At 42.7% G+C, this 25,547-nt stretch overlaps 1 protein-coding gene across 2 annotated transcripts in view; it reads left to right on the forward strand.

Annotated features, from left to right (window-relative positions):
* The window catches only part of LOC135550929 (dapper homolog 1-like), a 55,619-nt gene that overhangs the window by 26,302 nt on the left and 3,770 nt on the right, over positions 1-25,547 (forward strand). For both annotated transcript variants that reach the window (XM_064982180.1, XM_064982181.1), the window contains one exon: positions 17,688-17,817. In XM_064982180.1, the coding sequence (XP_064838252.1) occupies positions 17,688-17,817 (130 nt within the window). The remainder of the gene's footprint in view (positions 1-17,687; positions 17,818-25,547) is intronic.

Here is a 25,547-nt window from a genome sequence, read left to right on the forward strand (position 1 = left end):
GAGACTGTAAACAAGGTTGTTTTCCACTAGGTTTGGAAACAGGAAAAAAAATAGGAAAAAAACTATTTATGAATTGAACTTTAATTAAATGAGTTGACTCTTCACATGGGATGATTTCACTGAACAAAAGAAAGGGAATATTGAATGATCCTAATGATCCATCGCATCTCTCAAAAATGTTTTCAACATATATCTATAAAATGATAGTCTAGAAACTAAAGTTTTGGTTGTCTTCCTCCCAGGCTTCCATATCTTCTCCATGGACCGCTTCAATGTCCACCTCTTGAACATCAGAATCTGAGGCCTCATCTTCCCTGTCACTTTCCAACCTTGTTGAGGATGGCTCGTTGTCAAGCTCAAAAATCCTTAAATTTACCCAGATGGTCACCAATTTTTCAACCCTTGTATTGGTCAGCCACTTGCGTGCTTTGGTGCGTGTGTTCCCAAACAAGGACCAGTTGCGCTCTGAAGCTACTGATGTTGGTGAGATTTGGAGGATGATGGAGGCAACGGGAAAGAGCCTCAGTTCCACAAAGTCCCTTCCTCCAGGTGGCTGATGAGATATGTTGGCACGACTGCCATATTGCAACTCCATCCCAAAGCCCTTGCTTGGAAGTGTACTTTGCCAGACTGCCAATAACCTTGCCCTCATCCAGGCCAAGGTAGTGAGATATGGTAGTAATGACACCGTAGGCCTTGTTGATCTCTGCACCAGACAGGATGCTCTTGCTAGCATACTTGGGGTCCAACATGTACGCTGGGCTTCAGGCAGAAGTCTTCACGCTTTTTGATGTTTTTCAGAACTGCAGTTTCCTCTGCTTGGAGCAACAGTGAAGTGGGCAAATGTATGCATGCACAGGCAGACTGTGATATCGGCAGATTGTGATATGGCCATTTCTTGGAGAGACTTCTTCCCCTCCAGGAGACTGCCAAACATGATGACAACACCACCTCAACGCGTGTTGCTGGGCAGCTTCAATGTGGTGCTCTTAATCTTCTCACTTTGCATGGTGAGGTAGATTGCTGCTATAACTTGATGACCCTTCACATACCTAACCATTTTCTTGGCTCTCTTGTAGAGTGTATCAATTGTTTTCAGTGCCATGATGTCCTTGAGGAGCAGATTCAATGCATGAGCAGCACAGACAATGGATGTGATGTGAGGGTAGGACTCCTCCACTTTAGACCAAGTAGCCTTCATATTTGCAGCATTGTCTGTCACCAGTGCAAATACCTTCTGTGGTATTTAACGTATATAACGTAATTGATGACTGCCTTCAGCTCATCTGCATTGTAGAGACCGGTGTGTCTGTTGTCCCTTGTGTCTGTGCGCTTGTAGAATACTGGTTGAGAGGTGGAGGTGATGTAGTTAATTATTCCTTGCCCACGAACACTCAACCACCCATCAGAGGATTCCAATACAGTCTGCTTTCTCTATGATTTGCTTGACCTTCACTTGAACTCTGCATCCAGGAAATTAGTTGATAAAGCAAGTCTGGTTGGAGGGGTGTATGCTGGGTGAAGAACATTCAGAAATCTCTTCCAATACACATTGCCTGTGAGCATCAGAGGTGAATCAGTTGCGTGCACAGCTCGAGCAAGACATTCATCAGCATTTCTCTGACTACGTTACTCCATTGAGTAACATAATCAGAGAACTAACTTCGGATTCCAGGAGGACCATCTAAGTTGTCATTCGTCATTTTCACCTCGAATAGAAGTAGAGGGACTTGGCCTCTCGGATGGCGCAGTGGTTAAGGGCGCTGTACTCAGCGCCAGTTGTGCCACCAGAGACTCCCAGAGACTCCGGGTTCGCGCCCAGGCTCTGTCGTGACCGGGAGGCCCGTGGGGCGACAAACAATTGGCCTAGCGTCATCCGGGTTAGGGAGGGGTTGGCCGATAGGGATATCCTTGTCTCATCACGCACCAGCGACTCATGTGTCGGGCCCGGGCGCGCTAACCAAGGTTGCCAGGTGCACGGTGTTTCCTCCGACACATTGGTGCGGCTGGCTTCCGGGTTGGATGCGCTGTGTTAAGCAGCAGTGCAGCTTGGTTGGGTTGTGTATCGGAGGACGCATGACTTTCAAACTTCGTCTCTCCCGAGCCCATACAGGAGTTGTAGCGATGAGACAAGATAGTAGCTACTAAACATTTGGATACCATGAAATTGGGGAGAAAACCGGTACAATTCGGGGAATAAAACACACAAAAATGAAGTAGATGGACTTTTGTCAGAGGTTGCTTGTTGTGAGCGTTGAGGGAACTTTATGCACTTGGCCAGATGATTCCTCATCTTTGTTGCATTCTTTACATATGATATTTGCAAATGTACAACTTTTCCTTCTACATTAGCTGAAGTGAAATGTCTCCACACATCAGATTTTCCTGGTATTTTCCTGTAAAGATTAGAAAACAGAGTAAATAAATAAAAAATACAATTCCAGGTACATATAAATAGTTAAGCAGTGAGATTAAACAACTCCTTTGTAAGATAAATGTTTTAAAATGAACATGTATGGAAACAGGTGAATTAACACTACACAAATAGCAGGCTCAAGCAAGCTAAAACCCACATGGTAGCAGAAACTAACTCGCAGAAATTGTTAGAAATTATTTAACCTGTTACATCTATGGGGGCGCTATTTCATTTTTGGATAAAAAGACGTGCCTGTTTTAAGCGCAATAGTTTGTCACAAAAAGATGCTTGACTATGCATATAATTGATAGCTTTGGAAAGAAAACACTCTGACGTTTCCAGAACTGCAAAGATATTGTCTGTGAGTGCCTCAGAACAGATGCTACAGGCAAAACCAAGATGAAACTTCAACCCAGAAATGAGTAGGATTTTTGAGGCTCTGTTTTTCATTGTCTCCTTATATGGCTGTGAATGCGCAAGGAATGAGCCTGCCCGATCTATCGTTTCCCCAAGGTGTCTGCAGCATTGTGACGTATTTGTAGGCATATCATTGGAAGATTGACCATAAGAGACTACATTTGCCAGGTGTCCGCCCGGTGTCCTCCGTCGAAATTGGTGCGTCATCTTCAACTGCACGTCTTTTTCCAAGCGATTCACCGGAGAAAGGAGACTACCACGAACGATATATCAATGAAGAGATATGTGAAAAACACATTGAGGATTGATTCAAAACAGCGTTTGCCGTGTTTCAGTCGATATTATGGAGTTAATTTGGAAAACAGTTCGCCGTTTTGATGACTGAATTTTCGTTTTTTTTTTGGTACCCAAACATGATGTACAAAACGGAGCGATTTCTCCTACACAAAGAATCTTTCAGGAAAAACCGAACATTTGCTATGTAACTGGGAGTCTCCTCATTGAAAACATCCAAAGTTCTTCAAAGGTAAATGATTTTATTTGAATCCTTTTCTGGTTTTTGTGCAAATGTTGCCCACTAAATGCTACGCTAAATGCTACGCTAGCTATCACAAATGCTTGTTTTGCTATGGTTCAAAAGCATATTTTGAAAATCTGAGATGACAGTGTTGTTAAGAAAAGGCTAAGCTTGAGAGCTAGCACATTCATTTCATTTGCGATTTTCATAAATAGTTAACGTTACGTTATGCTAATAAGCTTGAGGCTATAACTGGATACAGGTTTTTTTCATAGCCAAACGTGAACAAAACAGAGCGATTTGTCCTACACAAATAATATTTTTTTGAAAAACTGAACATTTGCTATCTAACTGAGAGTCTCCTCATTGAAAACATCTGAAGTTCTTCAAAGGTAAATGATTTTATTTGAATGATTTTCTTGTTTTTGTGAAAATGTTTCTGGCTGAATTCTAGGCTTATAGCTATGCTAGCTATCAACACTCTTACACAAATGCTTGTTTAGCTATGGTTGAAAAGCATATTTTGAAAATCTGAGATGACAGACTTTTGTTAACAACACTAAGCTTGAGAGCAATTATATTTATTTCATTTCATTTGCGATTTTCATGAATAGTTAACGTTGCGTTATGCTAATGAGCTTGAGGCTATAAATAGAATCCCGAATCCGGGATTGCTCGACGCAAGAAGTTAAACACACCTTGCTGAACTATTTACAAGTTAACAAAAAATCATGCATGTCATATAAAATATATTCACCCCACCCAGTATTGTAATCAAAACTTACCAGAAAGCATGTAGTCCTTGGCTCAGACAGTGTAGTAGTGTGGGCTCAATAGCATCTCATTAGTGTGCAAGATCTTGAGAATCAGCTGTACATGTGATGGAAGAGTGCACTGCACATGTGATGGGGGAATGCACTGTGCATGTAGAGGGTTGCAATTCCATTGAATTGGGGATAGTTTAACCAAAATATGCCACAAGACCTAGAATTGCCTTATGTGATTCCTCAAAAAAACTGTTATAAGCTAACTTTTTTTGATGATTTTAAGCAAAATTCCCAGGCTTAACTTCCCATGGAAAATTTACCGGAACGTTTCCGACCCTTTGCAACTCTACTTTCCACCATGTGCACAGACTTGGAGCGACCCGACCTGTCATCGCAAAATTTGAACATTACTAACAAAAGAGCTGATCAAAAGCAGGAGAAGGGAGCATAAAGGGACCAAATTTCATCTCAATTACCAATTTTCTCGGGAGAAAAAACAAACGTCGCAAGAGGCTGTATCCTGTACAGAGGAAACAGAGGGAGGGGGGTAAGTGTGCTTTTTCATTGTGGACATAGATGGACATTTTCATAGATGGACAGCTCTTCTGAGAGAGCTCCGTAACACCATGGCTGTACTAAATTCTACGGGAAGTCAGGTCATGAAAAAAAAAGTATGAGAACTGTAAAAATATCTGAACCCCAAAATATCTGAACCCAACCCTGATCTGTACTTCTCCACAATTTTGTCCCTGACCTGTTTGGAGAGCTCCTTGGTCTTCATGGTGCCACTTGTTGGTGGCGCCTCTTGCTTAGTGGTGTTGCAGACTCTTGGGCCCTTCAGAACAGGTGTGTGTATACAGTGGGGCAAAAAGGTATTTAGTCAGCCACCAATTGTGCAAGTTCTCCCACTTAAAAAGATGAGAGGCCTGTAATTTTCATCATAGGTACACTTCAACTATGACAGACAAAATGAGAAAAAAATCCAGAAAATCACATTGTAGGATTTTTATTGAATTTATTTGCAAATTATGGTGGAAAACTTTTGTTATTGACCAAATACTTATTTATCTCAATACGTTGTTATATACCCTTTGTTGGCAATGACGACAGAGGTCAAACGTTTTCTGTAAGTCTTCACAAGGTTTTCACACACTGTTGCTGGTATTTTGGCCCATTCCTCCATGCAGATCTCCTCTAGAGCAGTGATGTTTTGGGGCTGTTGCTGGGCAACACGGACTTTCAACTCCCTCCAAAGATTTTCTATGGGGTTGAGATCTGGAGACTGGCTTGGCCACTCCAGGACCTTGAAATGCTTCTTACGAAGCCACTCCTTCGTTGCCCAGGCGGTGTGTTTGGGATCATTGTCATGCTGAAAGACCCAGCCACGTTTCATCTTCAATGCCCTTGCTGATGGAAGGAGGTTTTCACTCAAAATCTCTTGATACATGGCCCCATTCATTCTTTACTTTACACGGATCAGTCGTCCTGGTCCCTTTGCAGAAAAACAGCCCCAAAGCATGATGTTTCCACACCCATGCTTCACAGTAGGTATGGTGTTCTTTGGATGCAACTCAGCATTCTTTGTCCTCCAAACATGACGAGTTGAGTTTTTACCAAAAAGTTCTATTTTTGTTTCATCTGACCATATGACATTCTCCCAATCTTCTTCTGGATCATCCAAATGCTCTCTAGTAAACTTCAGACGGGCCTGGACATGTACTGGCTTAAGCAGGGGGACACGTCTGGCACTGCAGGATTTGAGTCCCTGGCAGCGTAGTGTGTTACTGATGGTAGGCTTTGTTACTTTGGTCAGAGTTCTCTGCAGGTCATTCACAAGGTCCCCCTGTGTGGTTCTGGGATTTTTGCTCACCGTTCTACTCACCGCCCCAGATTGAGGGAGATTATCAGTGGTCTTGTATGTCTTCCATTTCCTAATAATTGCTCCCACAGTTGATTTCTTCAAACCAAGCTGCTTACCTATTGCAGATTCAGTCTTCCCAGCCTGGTGCAGGTCTACAATTTAGTTTCTGGTGTCCTTTGACAGCTCTTTGGTCTTGGCCATAGTGGAGTTTGGAGTGTGACTGTTTGAGGTTGTGGACAGGTGTATTTTATACTGATAACAAGTTCAAACAGGTGCCATTAATACAGGTAACGAGTGGAGGACAGAAGAGCCTCTTAAGGAAGAATTTACAGGTCTGTGAGAGCCAGAAATCTTGCTTGTTTGTAGGTGACCAAATACTTACTTTCCACTCTAATTTGCAAATAAATTCATAAAAAATCCTACAATGTGATTTTCTGGATTTTTTTTCTCATTTTGTCTGTCATAGTTGACGTGTACCTGTGTTGAAAATTACAGGCCTCTCTTATCTTTTTAAGTGGGAGAACTTGCACAATTGGTGGCTGACTAAATACTCTTTTGCCCCACTGTATATACTGAGATCATGTGACAGATCATGTGACACTTAGATTGCACACAGGTGGACTTTATTTAACTAATTATGTGACTTCTGAAGGTAATTGGTTGCACCAGATTTTATTTCAGGGCTTCATAGCAAAGGGGTGAATACACATGCATGCATCACTTTTCCATTTTATATTTTAGAGAATTTTTTGAAACAAGTAATTTTTTTCATTTCGCTTCACCAATTTGGACTATTTGTGTATGTCCATTACATGAAATCCAAATAAAAATGTATTTAAATTACAGGTTGTAATGAAACAAAATAGGAAAAACTCCAAGGGGTGTGAATACTTTTGCAATGCACTGTACATGCACACACACACTTGATCTCTCTCCTCTCACTCAATATTTCTCTCTCCTCTTCTCTCCCTCTCTCCCTCTCTCTTTTTGAGGCTATTAAATCCTTTCAGTCTGGAAAAACCCCAGGGCTTAATAGCATATTATTTTTCACCTACCTCATCCCCATACTGTTTTTATTTATTTACTTTTCTGCTCTTTTGCACACCAATATCTCTACCTGTACATGACCATCTGATCATTTATCACCCCAGTGTTAATCTGCAAAATTGTAATTATTCGCCTACCTCCTCATGCCTTTTGCACACAATGTATATAGACTCCCCTTTTTTTCTACTGTGTTATTGTCTTGTTAATTGTTTACTCCATGTGTAACTCTGTGTTGTCTGTTCACACTGCTATGCTTTATCTTGGCCAGGTCGCAGTTGCAAATGAGAACTTGTTCTCAACTAGCCTACCTGGTTAAATAAAGGTGAAATAAAAAAAATAAAAAAATACCGGTAGAGGTATATCAAGATTTTTTTGACATTCTCAAAGCTCCATTGTTAGCTTGTTTGATCTACTTCTATAGAAATGGTAGTCTGTAAGGCACTCAGCAGGAAGGTCTGATTTCACTATTATTAAAACAAGACCCAGATGGCAAATATAAAGATCCAGTCCATCTTAAAAACTCTTTACACTTCAACGTTGTGATGCAAAAATACTAGTGAAATGCATAGATCTCAGAATTGAAAAGGGTTTACCAGGTATTGTTCGTCCTGAGCAGATAGGTTTTTTACATGGACGATACATTGGAGATAATATATGTAGAAATAATAGAACATCATGAAACATCTAAGAAGCCAGGTCTGTTATTTATAATGGATTTTGAAAAACGCTTTTGATAAAGTAAGACTGGATTTTATTTATAATTTGGTGATTCTCTTATAAAATTGGTCAAATTAATGTATAGCAACCCCAGGTGTAAAATAGTAAATGGTGGCTCCTTCTCAAAGATTTTTCAATTGTCAAGAGGAGTAAAACAAGAGTGTCTGCTGTCACCATATCTATTCATTATGGCCATTGAAATGCTAGCTATTAAAATCAGATCCAATAACAACATTAGAGGATTAGAAATCCAAAGATTAAAAACAAAGGTGTCTATGTATGCCGATGACTCAAGTTGTTGTATATTAAGTCCACAAGCTAGATCCCTGCAATGTCTCATTGAAGATCTAGATATCTTTTTTGGAATCTCTGGACTAAAACCTAATTAGGATAAGTGTACAATATTATATATTGGATCTTTAAAAAAATACAACTTTTACATTACCCAGCAGTTTACATATAAAATGGGCTGAAGGTGAAGTAGAAATACTTGGTATTCATGTCACAAAATATGTAAATGAGCTCTCCACAATGAATTTCAGAAAACTTGTAAAAATAGACGAGATCCGGCAACCATGGAGAGGTAAATACCTGTCTATTTATTGAAACATTGCCCTGATTAACTCCTTAGTCATTTTTCAATTTACTCACTTACTTATGGCGCTGCCTACTCCTGACGATTTGTTTTTTGAATCATATGAGCAAAAAATATTTAGCTTTATCTGGGACGCGAAACCAGACAAGATAAAGTTTGCCTATCTGTATCATGAATATGAATTGGATGGGTTGAGATTATTAAATATTAAAGCACTAAACCTCTCTAAAAGCTCAACTTATTCAAACGTTTTACTTGAACCCTAAATGGTTCACAAGTCAATTACTAAGAAAAGCTCATCCATTGTTTAAATATGGCCTTTTGCCTTTGTGCAGATTGCCATGTCTCATTTTCGATTAATTGAAAATTCTACTTTTTTCCAAGTAACTCTCTTTTTCAAACAAGCATTGCAGAGCTGGCTACAATTTCAATTTCATCCCCCTGAAAAGATAGAACAAATATTACAATAAATATTATGGATGAACTCAAATATGCTGGTTGATAAAATACCTGTATTTATGGGAAATAAGGCTTTTCTGTTTAAATTATATTGTAAATTGGAATGGTAGCATTATGTCTGTCATGGAGTTATGAGAATTGTACGGGAAGGTCTGCTCAAAAATGGAGGAGGCAGAGTAGCTGAGGGAAGCTGATAGTTGGGATGTGGAATTGGAGACAAGTGGGAGTGGAGTTGCTGGGCGGGGGATAGAACCATGGTCAAAGGTAAAAGTCCAAATTAAACATAACAGAAAGTAAGTTTGAATGACACTGAGGGGCAGTGTTGTTACAGCTAATGCCTGTTTGCCTGAGGCTGATGCCATGCAGGTGTTTGTACACATGCATATACACACACTCTCATTTGAATGCACACATGTGAATATACATGGACACACACATGTAAATGGTGCCATACATGCACTCAAACATATTCAGTTGGCCTTGCTGTTGTTATTTTTGTTGTCCTTGATATCTTTTGTTTTTTGCATTGTTGTTTTCCTTTGTCTATCTTTTTTCTCTTTTGTTCATTTTGTTGATTGTTGGTGCATTTGGGAGGGGTCTTGGGGGTGGGGAAAGGAGTTATTGTATTTTTCTCGGTGGGGGGCAGCTCTTGAGGAACTGTGGGGGGGGGCCTTGGAGGGCTGTGGCCTAGCGGTTGGGAGCTTGGGCCGATGGTTGATGGATCACTGGTTCGTTATTGACCTTGTGGGAGATCTGTCGACTTGCCCTACAGCGGGGCATTGACCCTGGTTGCTTCTGTGTGTCGCTCTGGATGGGAGTCTGTTAGATGAGTTGTTGAGTGGCTTCACTGCAAGTATGTTTTAAATATTTAAAAAATAAATGTGTGTGTTTTTTGTCCATTTTTAACCACACACTTATTGTTTGTGTACATGGATTTTATAATGTCATGTTTTTCCCCCAACACCACTTTCCATCAATTTGTATAGCAGAACCTCATGCCAAATTGAGTCAAAAGCTTTTTTGAAATCAACTAAGCATGAGAAGACTTCATTTGTTTTGGTTTATTTGTTTGTTAATTAGGGTGTGCAGGGTGAATATGTGATGTGGTCTGTCGTACGGTAATTTGGTCAAAAGCCAATTTGACATTTGCTCAGTACATTGTTTTCGCTGAGGAAATGTACGAGTATACGGATAATGATAATGCAGAGGATTTTCTCAAGGTTGCTGTTGACGCATATCCCCGGGTAGTTCATGGGGTCAAATTTATCTCCAGTTTTGTGGATTGGGTTGATCAGTCCTTGGTTCCAAATATTGGGGAAGTTGCCAGAGCTGAGGGTGATGTTAACAAGTTTAAGTATAGCCATTTGGAATTTGTGGTCTGTATATTTTCTCATTTATTTTAGGATACCATCAACCCCACAGGCCTTTTTGGGTTGGAGGGTTTGTATTTTGTCCTGTAGTTCATTCAATGTAACTGGATAATCTCTCCCCATTTCTTATTCTTTCTTCCCATTTTTTTCTCTCCCTCTCTCGCTCCTGGAGAAGGCACCTCACTTTGTGGCCATGGTGAAAGTAGGGGGGGTTACATAATTGGGTTTGCTAACAAGTTTAAGGCTGTGTCTCAAATGACACCCTATTCCCTTTATAGTACACTACTTTTGATGGGCCCTGGTCAAAAGTAGTGCACTATGTAGGGAATACACTGGGATGCAAAGTTAGAGTTGATTTTATTTTGGGAGCTTCCAGCGGGCCCTCTTGAAGCCCCCGCGTCAGAAAACACAAACACACCACAGTGAGTTGACCTATCAGAGAGAGGGCCCCACACAAAGGCCTCCCGCTTACTCTCACACACTACACAACTCCACTGCACCACAGTACACTACACAGTGTGGGGGCTACTGTTTGGACTGGGGGGTTTTGTGCCCTCCAATGGGGGTGTGCGAGCGTGTGTGTGTGTGTGTGTGTGTGTGTGTGTGTGTGTGTGAGCATGGGTGTGTGCACACTACTGCACAACTCACAATACAATAAAGTCTATACAGTTAAGCACAATGTGACTTCATTCAGATGCACCACTCTGGAAACTGTGTGCCTCCCAAATGGTACCCTATTCCCAAAATTGTACACGCCTTCTGACCAGGGCACATAGGGCTCTTGTCAAAAGTGGTCCACTACATAGGGAATAGGGTGCCATGTGGGACACAGTCTCTAAATGGCAGGCTTGATTTCACGGAGTAATTTCAGAAAGTGGTGCAATTCACATGGAATACATGAGGTAATGCACCAAACTGATGATGTTCAGTATACCATTGATAATCCATACAAATCTTATTCGTCACATGCTTCGTAATCGGAAACAACAGATGTGGACTAGCAGTGAAGACCCTCCTCAACAATGCAGAGAGAAAGAAAATCAAGAAATAATAGAAAAGTAAAACACGTAATAATAAAAGTAATAATTAATACACAATGAGTAATGATAACTTGGCTAGATACAAGCTGTTCAGCATCCTGTTGGTTCCAGACTTTGTGCATAGGTACAGCTTGCCGTTCGGTAGCAGAGAGAACAGTCTATGACTTGGGTGGCTGTCTTTGACAATTTTTAGGGTCTTCCGCTGACGCTGCCTGGTATAGAGGTCCTGGATGGCAGGGAGCTCGGGCTAAGTGATGTAATAGGCTGTACGCACTACCCTCTGTAGTGCCTTCCAGTCAAATGCAAAGCAGTTGCCATACTAAGCAGTGATGCAGCCAGTCAAGATGCTCAATGGTGCAGCTGTATAACCTTTTGAGGTTCTGAGGGCCCATGCCAAATCTTTTCAGCGCCCTGAGGTGCCTTCTTCACCTCTGTGTTGGTGTATTTGGACCATGATAGTTTATTAGGGATGTGGACGCAGAGGAACTTGAAGCTCTCCACTATAGACCCGTCAATGTGAATGGGGGCGTGCTCGGCCCTCTGTTTCCTGTGGTCTACATCAGCTCCTTTGTCTTGCTCACATTGAGAGAGAGGTTGTTGTCCTGGCACCTCACTGCTAGGTCTCTGACCTCCCCTATAGTCTGTCTCATCGTCGTTGGTGATTAGTCCTTAGTCCTACCACTGTTGTGTCGTCAGCAAACCTAATTATGGTGTTGGAGTCATGCTCGGCCACGCAGTCGTGGGTGAACAGGGAGTACAGGAGGGGACTAAACACGCACCCCATTGGGGCCCCTGTGTTGAGGGTCAGCATAGTGGATGTGTTGTGTCCCTGGTGTCAGAGTTATTTTCCAAGCCCAGCTGTGTAAACACCTTTTAATTATCACAATTCAAATGTTATCTTCACTATACTGAATTTCAGATGGAACAGTATGTCATTTGCACATAATTACATTTTACTTTTGGAGGCAGTGTGAAGTGCGAAATCTCATTGTAGTATAATGTGTATCATATTGAAGGGGTATCAATGACTCTCAATTGATATATATATATATATATATATATATATATATATATATAGTGGTATGGTATTAGGGAAGCTGTCAAAATCCAATTTTAAAATACATATTGAATAAATCCATATCATATTTGCTATATGCTTACATAATAGAATGTACCTTTATCAACTGAACCACGGTGAGAACATTGTTGGTGTTGGCTTCCAATGACATCGTATCTTATGTCCTTTCACTCAATGTCAGTAATGTATTATGGGGTCAACTAGTTTTCTATTCGTAGTCAGGAAATGACTCTATGGCAGTGGTCGCCAACCATGGCCCTGAAGAGTGCAGGCTTTTTGTTCTAATCCAGCACTATGATGATACCCTACTAAGCTAATGTACATCTCATCAACACCATGGTTAGCTGAATCAGGTATGGTTGTGCTAGCCTGGGTGACAGTCTGTTTCTGCTCTCTTGCCAACAACCTATGGAATTGTCATGCCCACTTGAAACAGACTGGTAACCAGGCTACAGGTCAGCTCTCATATGACATGTAATGAGCATTTCCACCCTCACTCATTGGCTCAGCTAGAGCAACCTAGCTGCTTTATTTGTCTAGCACATTCAATGAGAGAGAGATTCCTCTTGTCCAGATGGGATAAGGCAATGCGATGGGAATTGCGTCATCCGTGGATCTGTTGGGGCAGTATGCAAATTGTAGTGGGTCTAGTAAGGTGTAGCTTATATGATCCTTAACTAGCCTCTCAAAGAACTTCATGATGACAGAAGTGAGTGTTACGGGGACATAGTCATTTAGTTCAGTTACGTTCACTTTCTTGTGTACAGGAACAATGGTGGACATCTTGAAGCAAGTGGGGGCAACAGACTGGGATAGGGAGAATATGTTTATGAATATGTTCATAAACTCCAGCCAGTTGGTCTGCACATGCTCTGAGGACTCGGCAAGGGATGCCATCTGTGCCTGCAGCCTTGCGAGGGTTAACACGCCTAAAGGCATAGCTGGACTATTTGTACTCATCCATGTTCCCAGTCACCTTGCCGTGGTTAAATGCAGTGGTTTTGCGCTTTCAGTTTTGCTCAATGCTGTCATCTATCCACCCTTCCTGATGAACTGAGTCAATGTTATTCTCAGAGGCAACCCGGAACATATCCCAGTCCACGTAATCAAAACTTGAAGCATAGATTCTGATTGGTCAGACCAACATTGAACAGTCCTTACCACAGGAACTTACTGTTTAAGTTTATGCCTATAGGAAGGGAGGAGCAGAATGGGGAAAGGGACAGGGAAAAGGGGATACCTAGTCAGTTGTACAACTGAATGCATTCAACAGAAATGTGTCTTCCACATTTAACCCAACCCCTCTGAATCAGAGAGGTGTGGGGGCTGCCTTCATTGATGTTCATGTCAACGGAGCCCAGGGTACAGGTGTTGTTGGGGGTTAACTTCTTTGCTCAAGGGCAGAATGGCAGATTTCGAACCAACGTTCTTAACCGCTAAGCTACCTGAGCCTTGATCTGATTTGCCGAAGGGAGTGCGTGGGAGGGTTTTGTAGCCGTGCAGGAAGGAGGAATAGCAATGGTCAAGAGTTCTCGATGAGTGAGTAGCGCAGCCGATGTGTTAATTAACTTTGGTAGAGTTTTCCTCAGAATTGCTTTATTAAAGTCCTCAGCTACAATAAATACAGCCTCAGGATATGCGGTTTCCAGTTTGCACAAAGTCCGCTGTAGTTCTTTCAGAGCCGTCGCGGTGTCGGCTTTAGGGCGAATAATCACTGCAGTGTCATGGGAAGTAACTTCAGAGCCGCTCGTAAATGAGTCAAGAGTTTAAGTCATATTTAATTACTTTTTAAAGATGGCTTGAATCATTTCGAGAGAAAATAATCACTTAGGGTGATGAAATGTAGGGGAGGGAGGGACTTGGAGTAATTCTTTACTGCAGTGAATGGTGTAACTCAAAGCAATTTCTGTTTAAAATGTTTTAGTGGTTCACATGATTTGGAGTTATACTGTGTGCTTAAAAATCCTGTATGACATACAAAACACATGGGATACACTTAAGATGAACTGAGTTCCATCCAAACTTTACTTCAACAACATTGGAAATTAGTAAAGGTTTTGTGCTCTCGGTCAGGCTGCCCTCTTGTTTCCACTTGTTTTCTTTGTAAACTGAACTCTTGTATCATGTCTTTACTAACAGTGATGCCAACATGACACGTGGCCTTGAACCTTACCAGACTAGCATAATCAAATGAATGAAGAAGTCATCCTCTTATTGTGCCATTATGTAACAAGCACAGGGTGAGCATGGCTTGGGCTTATTCTATAGCTTGTGTGTGTTTACGTGTGTGCAAATGAACTGGGCTAATGTCATGCATGCGTTGGATGAAAGGACCTGTGTGTGGGTTTAGGAGTCACTCAAGTGAGACAACACCGGCTCAATGGGCACGTTTCCTCTGCACACACACACAAGCACATGCGCGCACACACACACACACACACACACCTCACAGCCACTGTGTGTATAATCCCTGAGATCAAATTGCTGTTAACCCTATAGAGGTCAAACTATAAAGGCTCTGGCCCTATATCTTCTGTATTATGTGATTACCACTCCAAGTACACCAATCAACTCCACTTCCATTCCAGTCCATTCAAAAGGCATGGAGAAATCACTGTGGGGAAGGGTCACCAAACTTTAGTCCCCCAATCCTGGCAGGCTTTTGTTCCAGACCAGCACTACCTGTCGTACTACTACCCTGATAACCCTCAAATTAGCGAATGTATTCATTCCCCTCTCTAACATCTTTACCCTCCCTCTTCTCTCCCCTCCTCCTCCCACTCTTCCCTAATTCCCCTCCTCCCCCTCCACCTCAGCAGTTAAAGTTCCTGAGAGCACAAAGACTGACTCAGTCTTACTAGAGAGAGAGATGGGGGGGGGTGAGAGACTGACAGCCCAGGGTGGTATGTTTACATCCCCTGTTCCCCCTCCCCTTCCCTGAGGGTGTTGGACTGACCCTGCCCCTGGCCTGAGTGACGGGCCTGCTCCCTGTCTGACAGGTCGCTCAACTATGGACCCCTGGAAGGGGGAGGGGGAAGGCAGAGGCCACTAGGGCTATAGAAAGAGAGTTTCTGTTTTTCGAGCTGGCGTTTTGTCAGGGTGATTGACACTCACAGACTAAACGGAAAAAGACTCATTCGTGATGACAAGATGCATGGTGTGCAGGGACTAGTGGTGATTGTGTATGCTGTTCCTCCCTCATTTTCCCCCTCTTTCATGATGTCTTGATCTCTTTCTCTCTCTCTCTCTCTTTCTTTCTTTCAATTCAATTTATTTTAAACGTATTGGTATGGAAAGTAAGAGCACTTACATTCAGTGGTGGTAAAAGTACCCAATTTTCATAAAAGTAAAGATACTTTAATAGAAAATGAATCAAGTAAAAGTGAAAGTCACGCATGTAAAATACTACTTGAGTAAAAGTCTAAAAGTATTTGGTTTAAAATATACTTAAGGATCAAAAGTATAAGTCATTTCAAATTCCTTATATTAAGCAAACCAGGCGGCACCATTTTCCTGTTTTTGATTTATTTATGGAGCGACAGGGCCTCCAACACTCAGACATCATTTACAAATGAAGCCTGTGTGTTTAGTGACTCCACCAGATCAGAGGCAGTAGGGATGACCAGGGATGTTCTCTTAATAAGTGTGTGAATTAGACCATTTTCCTGTCCTGCTAAGCATTCAAAATGTAACTACTACTTTTGGTTGTCAAGGAAAATGTATGAAGTAAAAAGTACAATGTTTTCTTAAAGAATGTTTATTTATTTAATCTTTATTTAACTAGGCATGTCAGTTAAGAACAAATTCTTATTTACAATGACGGCCTACCCCGGACAAACCCTAAACCAGACGACACTGGGTCAATTGTGCGCCCCCCATGGGACTTCCAATCACGGCCATTTGTGATACAGCCTGGAATTGAACCTCGGTCTGTAGTGACGCCTCTAGCACTGAGATGCAGTGCCTTACACCGCTACACCACTCGGGAGCCCACTCGGGAATGTAGGGAAGTAAAAGTAGTCAAAAATATAAATACCCCAAAAAACTACTTAAGTAGTACGTTAAAGTATTTTTACTGAAGTACTTTACATCACTGCTTACATTGTCAAAGCAAACATAAAACAAGGATGGCTGAGTAAGACAGAATGTTATCCTTTTCTCTCCCTGTTATCTATCGCTTTCTCCTCTCTCTCTCTGTCTCTCTCTCTCTCTACAACTCTTCCCATCTTCCCCCCTTTCTCCTTCCCCCTTTTTCCAGTAAGTTCACCATTATTTCATGGACAGGTCAGCATCTCAGTGTTTTTAACCCACAGCTTCCCTGCCTTTATATGGTATTTTTTACTGGGTGAGAAGCCCTGATTTACACAGGGAAAACCATTGAGTAAGGCTATGGGTTGTTAGGGAGTTAGTTTGTTCTTAGCTGCACTGTGGAACCCCCCCCCCCCCCATTCCATCAGATGTTTAACTTCAGTTACACAGCAGGCTCCCCCAGCGAGTCTAGTGTGTGTGTGTGTGTGTGTGTGTGTGTGTGTGTGTGTGTGTGTGTGTGTGTGTGTGTGTGTGTGCGTGCGCGTGCGTGTGTGTCTGCATTTGTTTGGGTGGGGGAGTCAAAATATGTTTGAGTTTTTCAATCAGTTTGTCAGTTTTCATTCGAAGTGTACAATTTGTGTGTGTGCAGGTGTGCTTTGTCAGTGTCAGCTTGTGTGCCCACACACTCAGACGTCTCAGCGTTATTCCCAGAGTTCTCCTCTCTCCTCTGAATTACTGTAAATATGGAACTTTCTCTACCACATGACCAGCAGGCTTGTCTACCTTCTCAGCTAGTCAAACCACGCCCGATGTTATAAGCCAGCAGAGTGTGTGTGTGTGTGTAACTCTGTACACCTCTATAGCACAGGAGGCTGCTGAGGGGAGAATGTCTCATAATAATGTCTGGAATGGAGTAAATAGAATGGTATCAAATACATGGACACCATATGTATACTTTGTTCGATACCATTCTGTTTATTCCATTCCAGACATTACTATAAGCTCGTCCTCCCCGATTACGGTGCCACCGTTGTCTCTTATTTTCCATCTCTCACTCTGTACCTTTTATCTCCCCCTTCTCTCTCTCACTCTTTGTCTCTCTTTCTTTTCTCTCTCTCTCTCTCTCTCTCTCTCTCTCTCTCTCTCTCTCTCTCTCTCTCTCTCTCTCCTTCTGTCTAATATATTCGGTTCTTCACGTCCGCTGAGGGCTGTTGTTTTGACAGCTTTAACCCTCTCCAAAGCCGTTGCTGTTCCTATCCTTCGCTAGCCATTTGAGATTTGGCTGTGTGTGTGTACGCTGTGTGTGCGCGTGTGTGTGTAGAACATCCAAATACAGTCTTTAACCCTGATTCTATGTCTTTCATTGTGTTCCAGAGCAGTCTACAGTGTACTCCATGTGGTCTGATGGCATCTCTGGAGCAGCAGGTTGGGGAGCTGAGGATGGATACAGAGGATAATGCGGTGGAGGCCTCTACTGAGCTGATGGACATTCGGCCCAGCCCAGGTAACACAACACTGCACAAATTGGACCCTTAAGTAGGGAGGGTTGCAAAATTCCCAGGTTTTCCAGATATTCTGGTTGGAAGATTCCTGGAATCAGCTGGCAATAAGCAGTAAATATGGGAAACCTTCCTCTGGGATTTCTGGAGAAAATGTTTTGGGGGAGGGGGAGTTACCAGAATTTTGCAACCTTGCCATTGGTTCAATCTATCATACAGTATTTCTGCTAAACACAGCGTAGCTATATTCGGTAGTATGACTGTTTGGTGTTGGAGAAAGCAGTGTTGTACTACCTGAGTCTCGGACTCAAGTCACGATTTTCATGACTCGTGACTCGACTCTGACTCAACCAGTTGTGATTTTGTTGTCATAAAGCCTTTCTCCCTTGCATAAGTCAACATGCTAGATAGCCACTGTACTAGCAGCTAGCCTTATCAGCTAGCATTCTACATGACAAAATATAGTTTAAAATATTTTTAGACCTCATCCTAGGGAACCGTGACTCAACTCTGGACTCAAGTCAAGGGCTTGAGCCTGCTCTAGTTCCAGGCCTTTATGCTGTAGTTCCATCAGAGAGAGTCGTCACCGAGGCCCATTTAGTTTCTCTCCTTGGCTCAGAAGCTGACATCATTATATGAGGTGGTTTGGTAGCCTGGCAGGAACAATTGCAGGCAGACGCGCCAGCGCCATTTTAGAATGGTTAACTTAAATGACCCCACAGTAGGCCCATTACTGCTCCGTACAGATGTAGGATCTTAATTTGATCACTCTTTTGTTACAGAGAATTTTCCTGGACAGAAGGAAATGCAAACTTGTAGTGTATTTGAGTTTCGAAAAGGGTTCAAAAGTTTGCCATTTCCGCCATGAAATTTCAGACTTAATTTTCCTTAATGAAAAATGTATCAACCCCTACAAAATGTGTATGAATTATAATACACATAATTATTACTATTTCCTGTTGCTGCAGTATTATTTTCCTTCTGTAGCAAACTGGCTCAAATAAAGATCCTACATCTGTATAGCTATCTCACCCCTATCTCACCTCATTCTTACTGTATTGTAGTGTATATTTCACGCTAGTCTTTTTGGAGAGAGACCCAAAGTCATATGTGATATAGCGGGATTTGTCGAGGGCTGCGTAGGGCATGTGCTTTATGAATCAGTGCAGAAAATGTTTCCAAAGCCCACATTAAACGGATAAATGGATTCCATTTTCAGAGGAGCATTTTTGCTAGGAGTTGAAAACTACTTGGCTTGGAGAGTTGTGAGCCATCCAATGAAAATGTACTTTCGGCTCCCAGAGTTTTAAATCCATGGCTAATGTTGTGCCATTTACCTCAAAATATACACAGACGGCTGGCTATTTGGAGATTGAGGGTGGCACGTTGAAAAAACGCTTTGAGAAACCTTCACAGGTTAAGAAAAGGAAACCTTGAGAGGCATCAAATGCCTTCAGGAATGGCTAAATGACTAACGTGCCATTCACTTTCAATGTGAAAAACACACAGTATATCTCCCTTAGAAAAAGACTAAATGAACTGGAAAAACACTAGACTCTCCTACATTCCAAGCTAGGCTAGTAATGATGTGCTACCAGTCCTCTCTTCATAACTGAATGTTCCTCAACTACAGTCAAATGAAAGAGATGCTGTTTAAGTCTTTTAAGAGTGGATACTCTTCTGTAGTTATTTTCGGGACCCAATTGTACTTACTTGCTTACTATACTTTTATTATTTCACAGTAACATAACCTTTAAAAAATGCACAGACCTAAAATGACTCTTAGTGGCATGCAGAGAAAGACCATAACAAATGAAAAAAGAAAAAGCTCACTACTACACTAAAGAGATTACAATGAAATCTAGAGTGAGAGGCCAGTATAATATAAGGGGGACCCACCCGTCTACGGCCGACAAAGTCACACAAGTGAAGGTGGATATAAGTTAACATGGCAGTCTCTTTCTATTCAAATCAGTTAGTGTTCCGGTTCATAAGAAAAGTAAGCAAGAGACTGTATGCATACCCAATGACTGTAGAAACAACCATCCACAGGAAACACAGACTGTTGCATACCAGTACTCCCAAAGGTCATTTGGCTGAGACATAAGTGGTATTGGTCCTGTGTGGCTCAGTTGGTAAGAGCATCAAATCACATTTTATTTGACAAATGCACAAGAAACAACAGGTGTAGACCTTACAGTGAAATGCTTACTTACAGGCTCTAACCAACAGTGCAAAAAAGGTATTAGGTGAACAGTAAAAAGACAGTGAAAAATAACAGTAGCGAGGCTATATAAAGTAGCGAGGCTATAACAGTAGTGAGGCTATATACAGGCACAGGTTAGTCAGGCTGATTGAGGTAGTATGTACAGTACATGTAGATATGGTTAAAGTGACTATGCATATATGATGAACAGAGAGTAGCAGTAGCGTACAAGAGGGGTTGGCGGGTGGTGGATGGCGGGACACAATGCAGATAGCCTGGTTAGCCAATGTGTGGGAAAACTGGTTGGTCGGGCCAAATGAGGTAATATGTACATGAATGTATTATTAAAGTGACTATGCATATATGATAAACAGAGTAGCAGCAGCGTAAAAGAGGGGTTGGGGGAGGCACAGTGTTGTATTGTGCTTTTATTTTCTGGACACTACACTACAAAAAAGTTGTTTTTTTTTAGATAGATCCATGTCCCAGGCCATCTGTTTTGTAGATCCAGCTATGCCACTATCTAAAATGAATGAAATTTGCTGATTTGCTGTGCATATTCCATTCATTTGGGGTTGATCCACACAGCCAATGTATACCTTTATTTAGCCAGGTACTGGATCTTCTATGATAATAACCTGGTTGGTCAAGAAATCAGGCATGGGATGTGGGCATATCTTGGCATTAGACCCCTTATGAGATGTCTGCATCCCACATGGCACCCTGTTTCATACATAGTGCACTAAATAGGGCATAGGGTGCCATTGTGGACACATGCAGTGTGTTGTACAAGGCAGTGGTTCCCAAACTGTGGGGCAATACACCTCTGGCCTCCACCCAAAAAAGTAACCCAGTCCGGCTTTTAACTTATTCTTGAAAGTGGGAATAGTAGAATGCACAAGGTGAAATTTTGATATTGGGTAGTACATCATCAGTTTTCCTCTTGTTGTACCAATTAGCCTGAAGCTAGCCCAGACAGGGCTCCTGTGCTACCACCAAAGCCCACTCCTGGGCTACAATATCCGAACCCCTTCTACTGCCGGTACGGGGCAAGGAACCCCGTTGATCCTCTATGACTGGAATACCGACATAATCTGCCTGAGGATTCCAACAGGTCCCTCAGGCGTGATGCCCGCTGAAGGCCCATTCTGCTAGCTACCTAGAGCTACTTGGAACCCTACTAATTCCACAACTGGTCTATTGACGTCACGAGGCAAAAACAGACTTACCACCATCGCGACGTCCCCCATAGGCTAACTTGCTTGCCCCGGTCTGCTAACTGCTAGCTTGCCTGCACCGGTCTGCTAACTGCTAGCTTGACTGCTTCGGTCTGCTAACTGCTAGCCCCTGCTAACTGCTTGCTTGCTAACCCGGTCTGCTAACTGCTAGCTTGTTTAGCCCCGGCCTACTAACTCTTAGTGTGTTAGCATCGGCCTGCTAACTGTCTGAATCGCCGTGTCCCCAGTCAGCCCAACCACTCACTGGACCCATATGTTCACTTGGCTATGCATTCCTCTCTCTAAATGCCTCGTTCATTACTGTCCTGGTTAGTGATTACTGTCTTATTTCACTGTAGCCCTGCTCAATATGCCTTAACCAATATGCCTTAGCCTAGAGACGATATCTCTCATCATTACTCAATGCCTAGGTTTACCTCCAATGTACTCACATCCTACCTTACCTTTGTCTGTAAATTATGCCTTGAATCTATGCTATCGTGCCCAGAAACGTGCTCCTTTTACTCTCTGTTCCGAACGTGCTCGACGGCCAGTTCGTATAGCATTTAGCCGTACCCTTATCCTACTTCTACTCTGTTCCTCTGGTGATGTAGAGGTTAATCCAGGTCCTGCAGTGCCTAGCTCCACTCCCACTCCCCAGGTACTCTCATTTGTTGACTTCTGTAACCGTAAAAGCCTTGGTTTCATGCATGTTAACATTAGAAGCCTACTCCCTAAGTTTGTTTTACTCACTGCTTTAGCACACTCTGCCAACCCGGATGTCTTAGCCGTGTCTGAATCCTGGCTTAGGAAAACCACAAAACCCTGAAATCTCCATTGCTAACTATAACATTTTCCGCCAAGATAGAACTACCAAAGGGGGCGGTGTTGCAATCCACTGCAAAGATAGCCTGCAGAGTTCTGTATTACTATCCAAGTCTGTACCCAAAACAATTTCAGCTTCTACTTCTAAAAATGCACCTTTCCAGAAACAAGTCTCTCACTGTTGCCGCTTGCTATAGACCTCCCTCTGCCCCCAGCTGTGCCCTCGATACCATATGTGAATTGATTGCCCCCCATCTATCTTCTGAGCTCGTGCTGCTAGGTGACCTAAACTGGGACATGCTTAACACCCCGGCCATCCTACAATCCAAGCTTGATGCCCTCAATCTCACACAAATTATCAATGAACCTACCAGGTACAACTCCAAATCCGTAAATACGGGCATCCTCATAGATGTCATCCGAACTAACTCTCCCTCCAAATACACCTCTGCTGTTTTCAATCAAGATCTCAGCGACCACTGCCTCATTGCCTGCATCCGTAATGGGTCTGCGACCAAACGACCACCTCTCATCACTGTCAAGCGGGCCTTTCTAATCGACCTGGCTGGGATATTCTGGAATGACATTGACCTTATCCCATCAGTAGATGATGCCTGGCTATACTTTAAAAGTGCCTTCCTCGCCACCTTAAATAAGCATGCCCCATTCAAAAAAAAAAATGAACTAGGAATAGATGTAGTCCTTGGTTCACTCCAGACCTGTCTGCCCTTGACCAGCACAAAAACATCCTGTGGCGTTCTGCATTAGCATCGAATATCCCCCGTGATATGCAACTTTTCAGGGAAGTTAGGAACAAATATACACAGGCAGTTAGTAAAGCTAAGGCTAGCTTTTTCAAACAGAAATTTGCATCCTGTAGTACTAACTCAAAGAAGTTCTGGGACACTGTAAAGTCCATGGAGAATAAGAGCACCTCCTCCCAGCTGCCCACTGCTCTGAGGCTAGGAAACACTGTCACCACCAATAAATCCACTATAATTGAGAATTTCAATAAGCATTTCTCTACGGCTGGCCATGCTTTCCACCTGGCTACCCCTACCCCGGTCAACTGCCCGGCACCCTCCACAGCAGTCCACCAAAGCCCCCACCATTTCTCCTTCACCCAAATCCAGATAGCTGATGTTCTGAAAGAGCGACAAAATCTGGACCCCTACAAATCAGCCGGGCTAGACAATCTGGACCCTCTCTTTGTAAATTTATCTGCTGAAATTGTTGCAACCCCTATTATTAGCCTTTTCAACCTCTCTTTTGTATTGTCTGAGAATCCCAAAGATTGGAAAGCTGCCATGGTCATCCCCCTCTTTAAAGGGGGTGACACTTTAGACCCAAACTTCTACAGACCTATATCTATCCTACCCTGTCTTTCTAAGGTCTTCAAAAGCCAAGTTAACAAACAGATTACCGACCATTTCGAATCCCACCGTACCTTCTCAGCTATGCAATCTGGTTTCAGAGCTGGTCATGGGTGCACCTCATCCACGCTCAAGGTTCCAAACGATATCATAACCGCCATCGATAAGAGACATTACTGTGCAGCCGTATTCATCGACCTGGCCAAGGCTTTCGGCTCTGTCAATCACCACATTCTTATTGGCAGACTCGACAGCCTTGGTTTCTCAAATGATTGCCTCGCCTGGTTCACCAACTACTTCTCAGAGTCCAGATCTCTGGCAGGCTCTATGGGGGTGCCACAGGGTTCAATCCTCGGGCCGACTCTCTTCTCTGTTTACATCAATGATGTTGCTCTTGCTGCTGATGATTCTCTGATACACCTCTACACAGACGACACCATTCTGTATACTTCTGGCCCCTCTTTGGACACTGTGTTAACTAACCTCCAGATGAGCTTCAATGCCATACAACTCTCCTTCCGTGGCCTCCAACTGCTCTTAAATGCAAGTAAAACTAAATGCATGCTATTCAACCGATCACTGCCCGCACCTGCTCGCCTGTCCAGCATCCACACTTTGGACGGCTATCACTTAGAATACGTGGACAACTACAAATACATAGGTGTCTGGTTAGACTGTAAACTCGCCTACCAAACTCACATTAAGCATCTCCAATCCAAAATTAATTCTGGAATCGGCTTCCTATATCACAACAAGGCATCCCTCACTCATGCTGCCAAACACCCTCGTAAAACTGACCATCCTACCGATCATTGACTTTGGTGATGTCATCTATTAAATTTCCTCCAACACTCTACTCAACAAACTGGATGCAGTCAATCACAGTGCCATCCGTTTTGTCACCAAAGCCCCATACACTACCCACCATTGCGACCTGTACGCTCTCGTTGGTTGGCCTTCGCTTCATACTCATCGCCAAACTCACTGGCTACAGGTTATCTACAAGTCTCTGCTAGGTAAAGCTCCGCCTTATCTCAGCTTACTGGTCACCATAGCAGCACCCACCCGTAGCAAGGGCACCAGCAGGTATATCTCACTGGTCACCCGCAAAGCCAATTCCTCCTTTGGTCGTCTTTCCTTCCAGTTCTCTGCTGCCAATGACTGGAACGAACTGCAAAAATCTCTGAAGCTGGAGACTCATATCTCCCTCACTAGCTTTAAGCGCCAGCTGTCAGAGCAAGCTCACAGATCACTGCACCTGTACATAGCCCATCTGTAAACAGCCCATCTATCTACCTACCTCATCCCCATACTTATCATATTTATTTATCCTGCTCCTTTGCTCCCCAGTATCTCTACTTGCACATTCGTCTTCTGCACATCTACCATTCCAGTGTTTAATTGCTATATTGTAATTACTTCGCCACCATGGCCTATTTATTGCCTTACCTTCCTTATCTTACCTCATTTGCACTCACTGTATATAGACTTTTTGTTTTCTTTTGTTCTACTGTATTATTGACTATGTTTTGTTTATTCCATGTGTAACTCTGTGTTGTTGTATGTGTCGAATAGCTATGCTTTATCTTGGCCAGGTCGCAGTTGTAAATGAGAACTTGTTCTCAACTAGCCCACCTGGTTAAATAAAGGTGAAATAAAAATAAAAGGAGGGGCGTGACGGGTAGGCAGCTGGGGCGCGGGGGTCCCCTACCCCCCAAAAGAAGGAACCCAGTCCGGCTTTCAACTTACTCTTGAAAGTGAGAATAGTAGAATGCACAAGGTGAAATTTCGATATTGGGTAGTACATCATCAGTTTTCCTCTTGTCGTACCAGTAATTGCATACCTTAGAGCAGGGATCATCAACTAGATTCAGCCGAGGGTCAATTTTTTATTGAGCAGATGGTTGGGGGGGCAGAATATAATTACAAATAATTAGCAAATTGACCGCGAGAGTTGGAAACAGATAATATTTGACTAAAATATAATAATTTCAAACCTTGCTAACATTTGTATATGATCACATCTCTCTATTATGCCTAGGAATACTTGGGAACAGTTCCTCAATGCTGGAAGGGGGGCCAGAGTGAAAAAGTTTGGGAACTGGTAAAAGAGG

This window comes from Oncorhynchus masou, chromosome 12, assembly GCF_036934945.1.
Source record: "Oncorhynchus masou masou isolate Uvic2021 chromosome 12, UVic_Omas_1.1, whole genome shotgun sequence".
NCBI classification, from domain to species: Eukaryota; Metazoa; Chordata; class Actinopteri; order Salmoniformes; family Salmonidae; genus Oncorhynchus; species Oncorhynchus masou.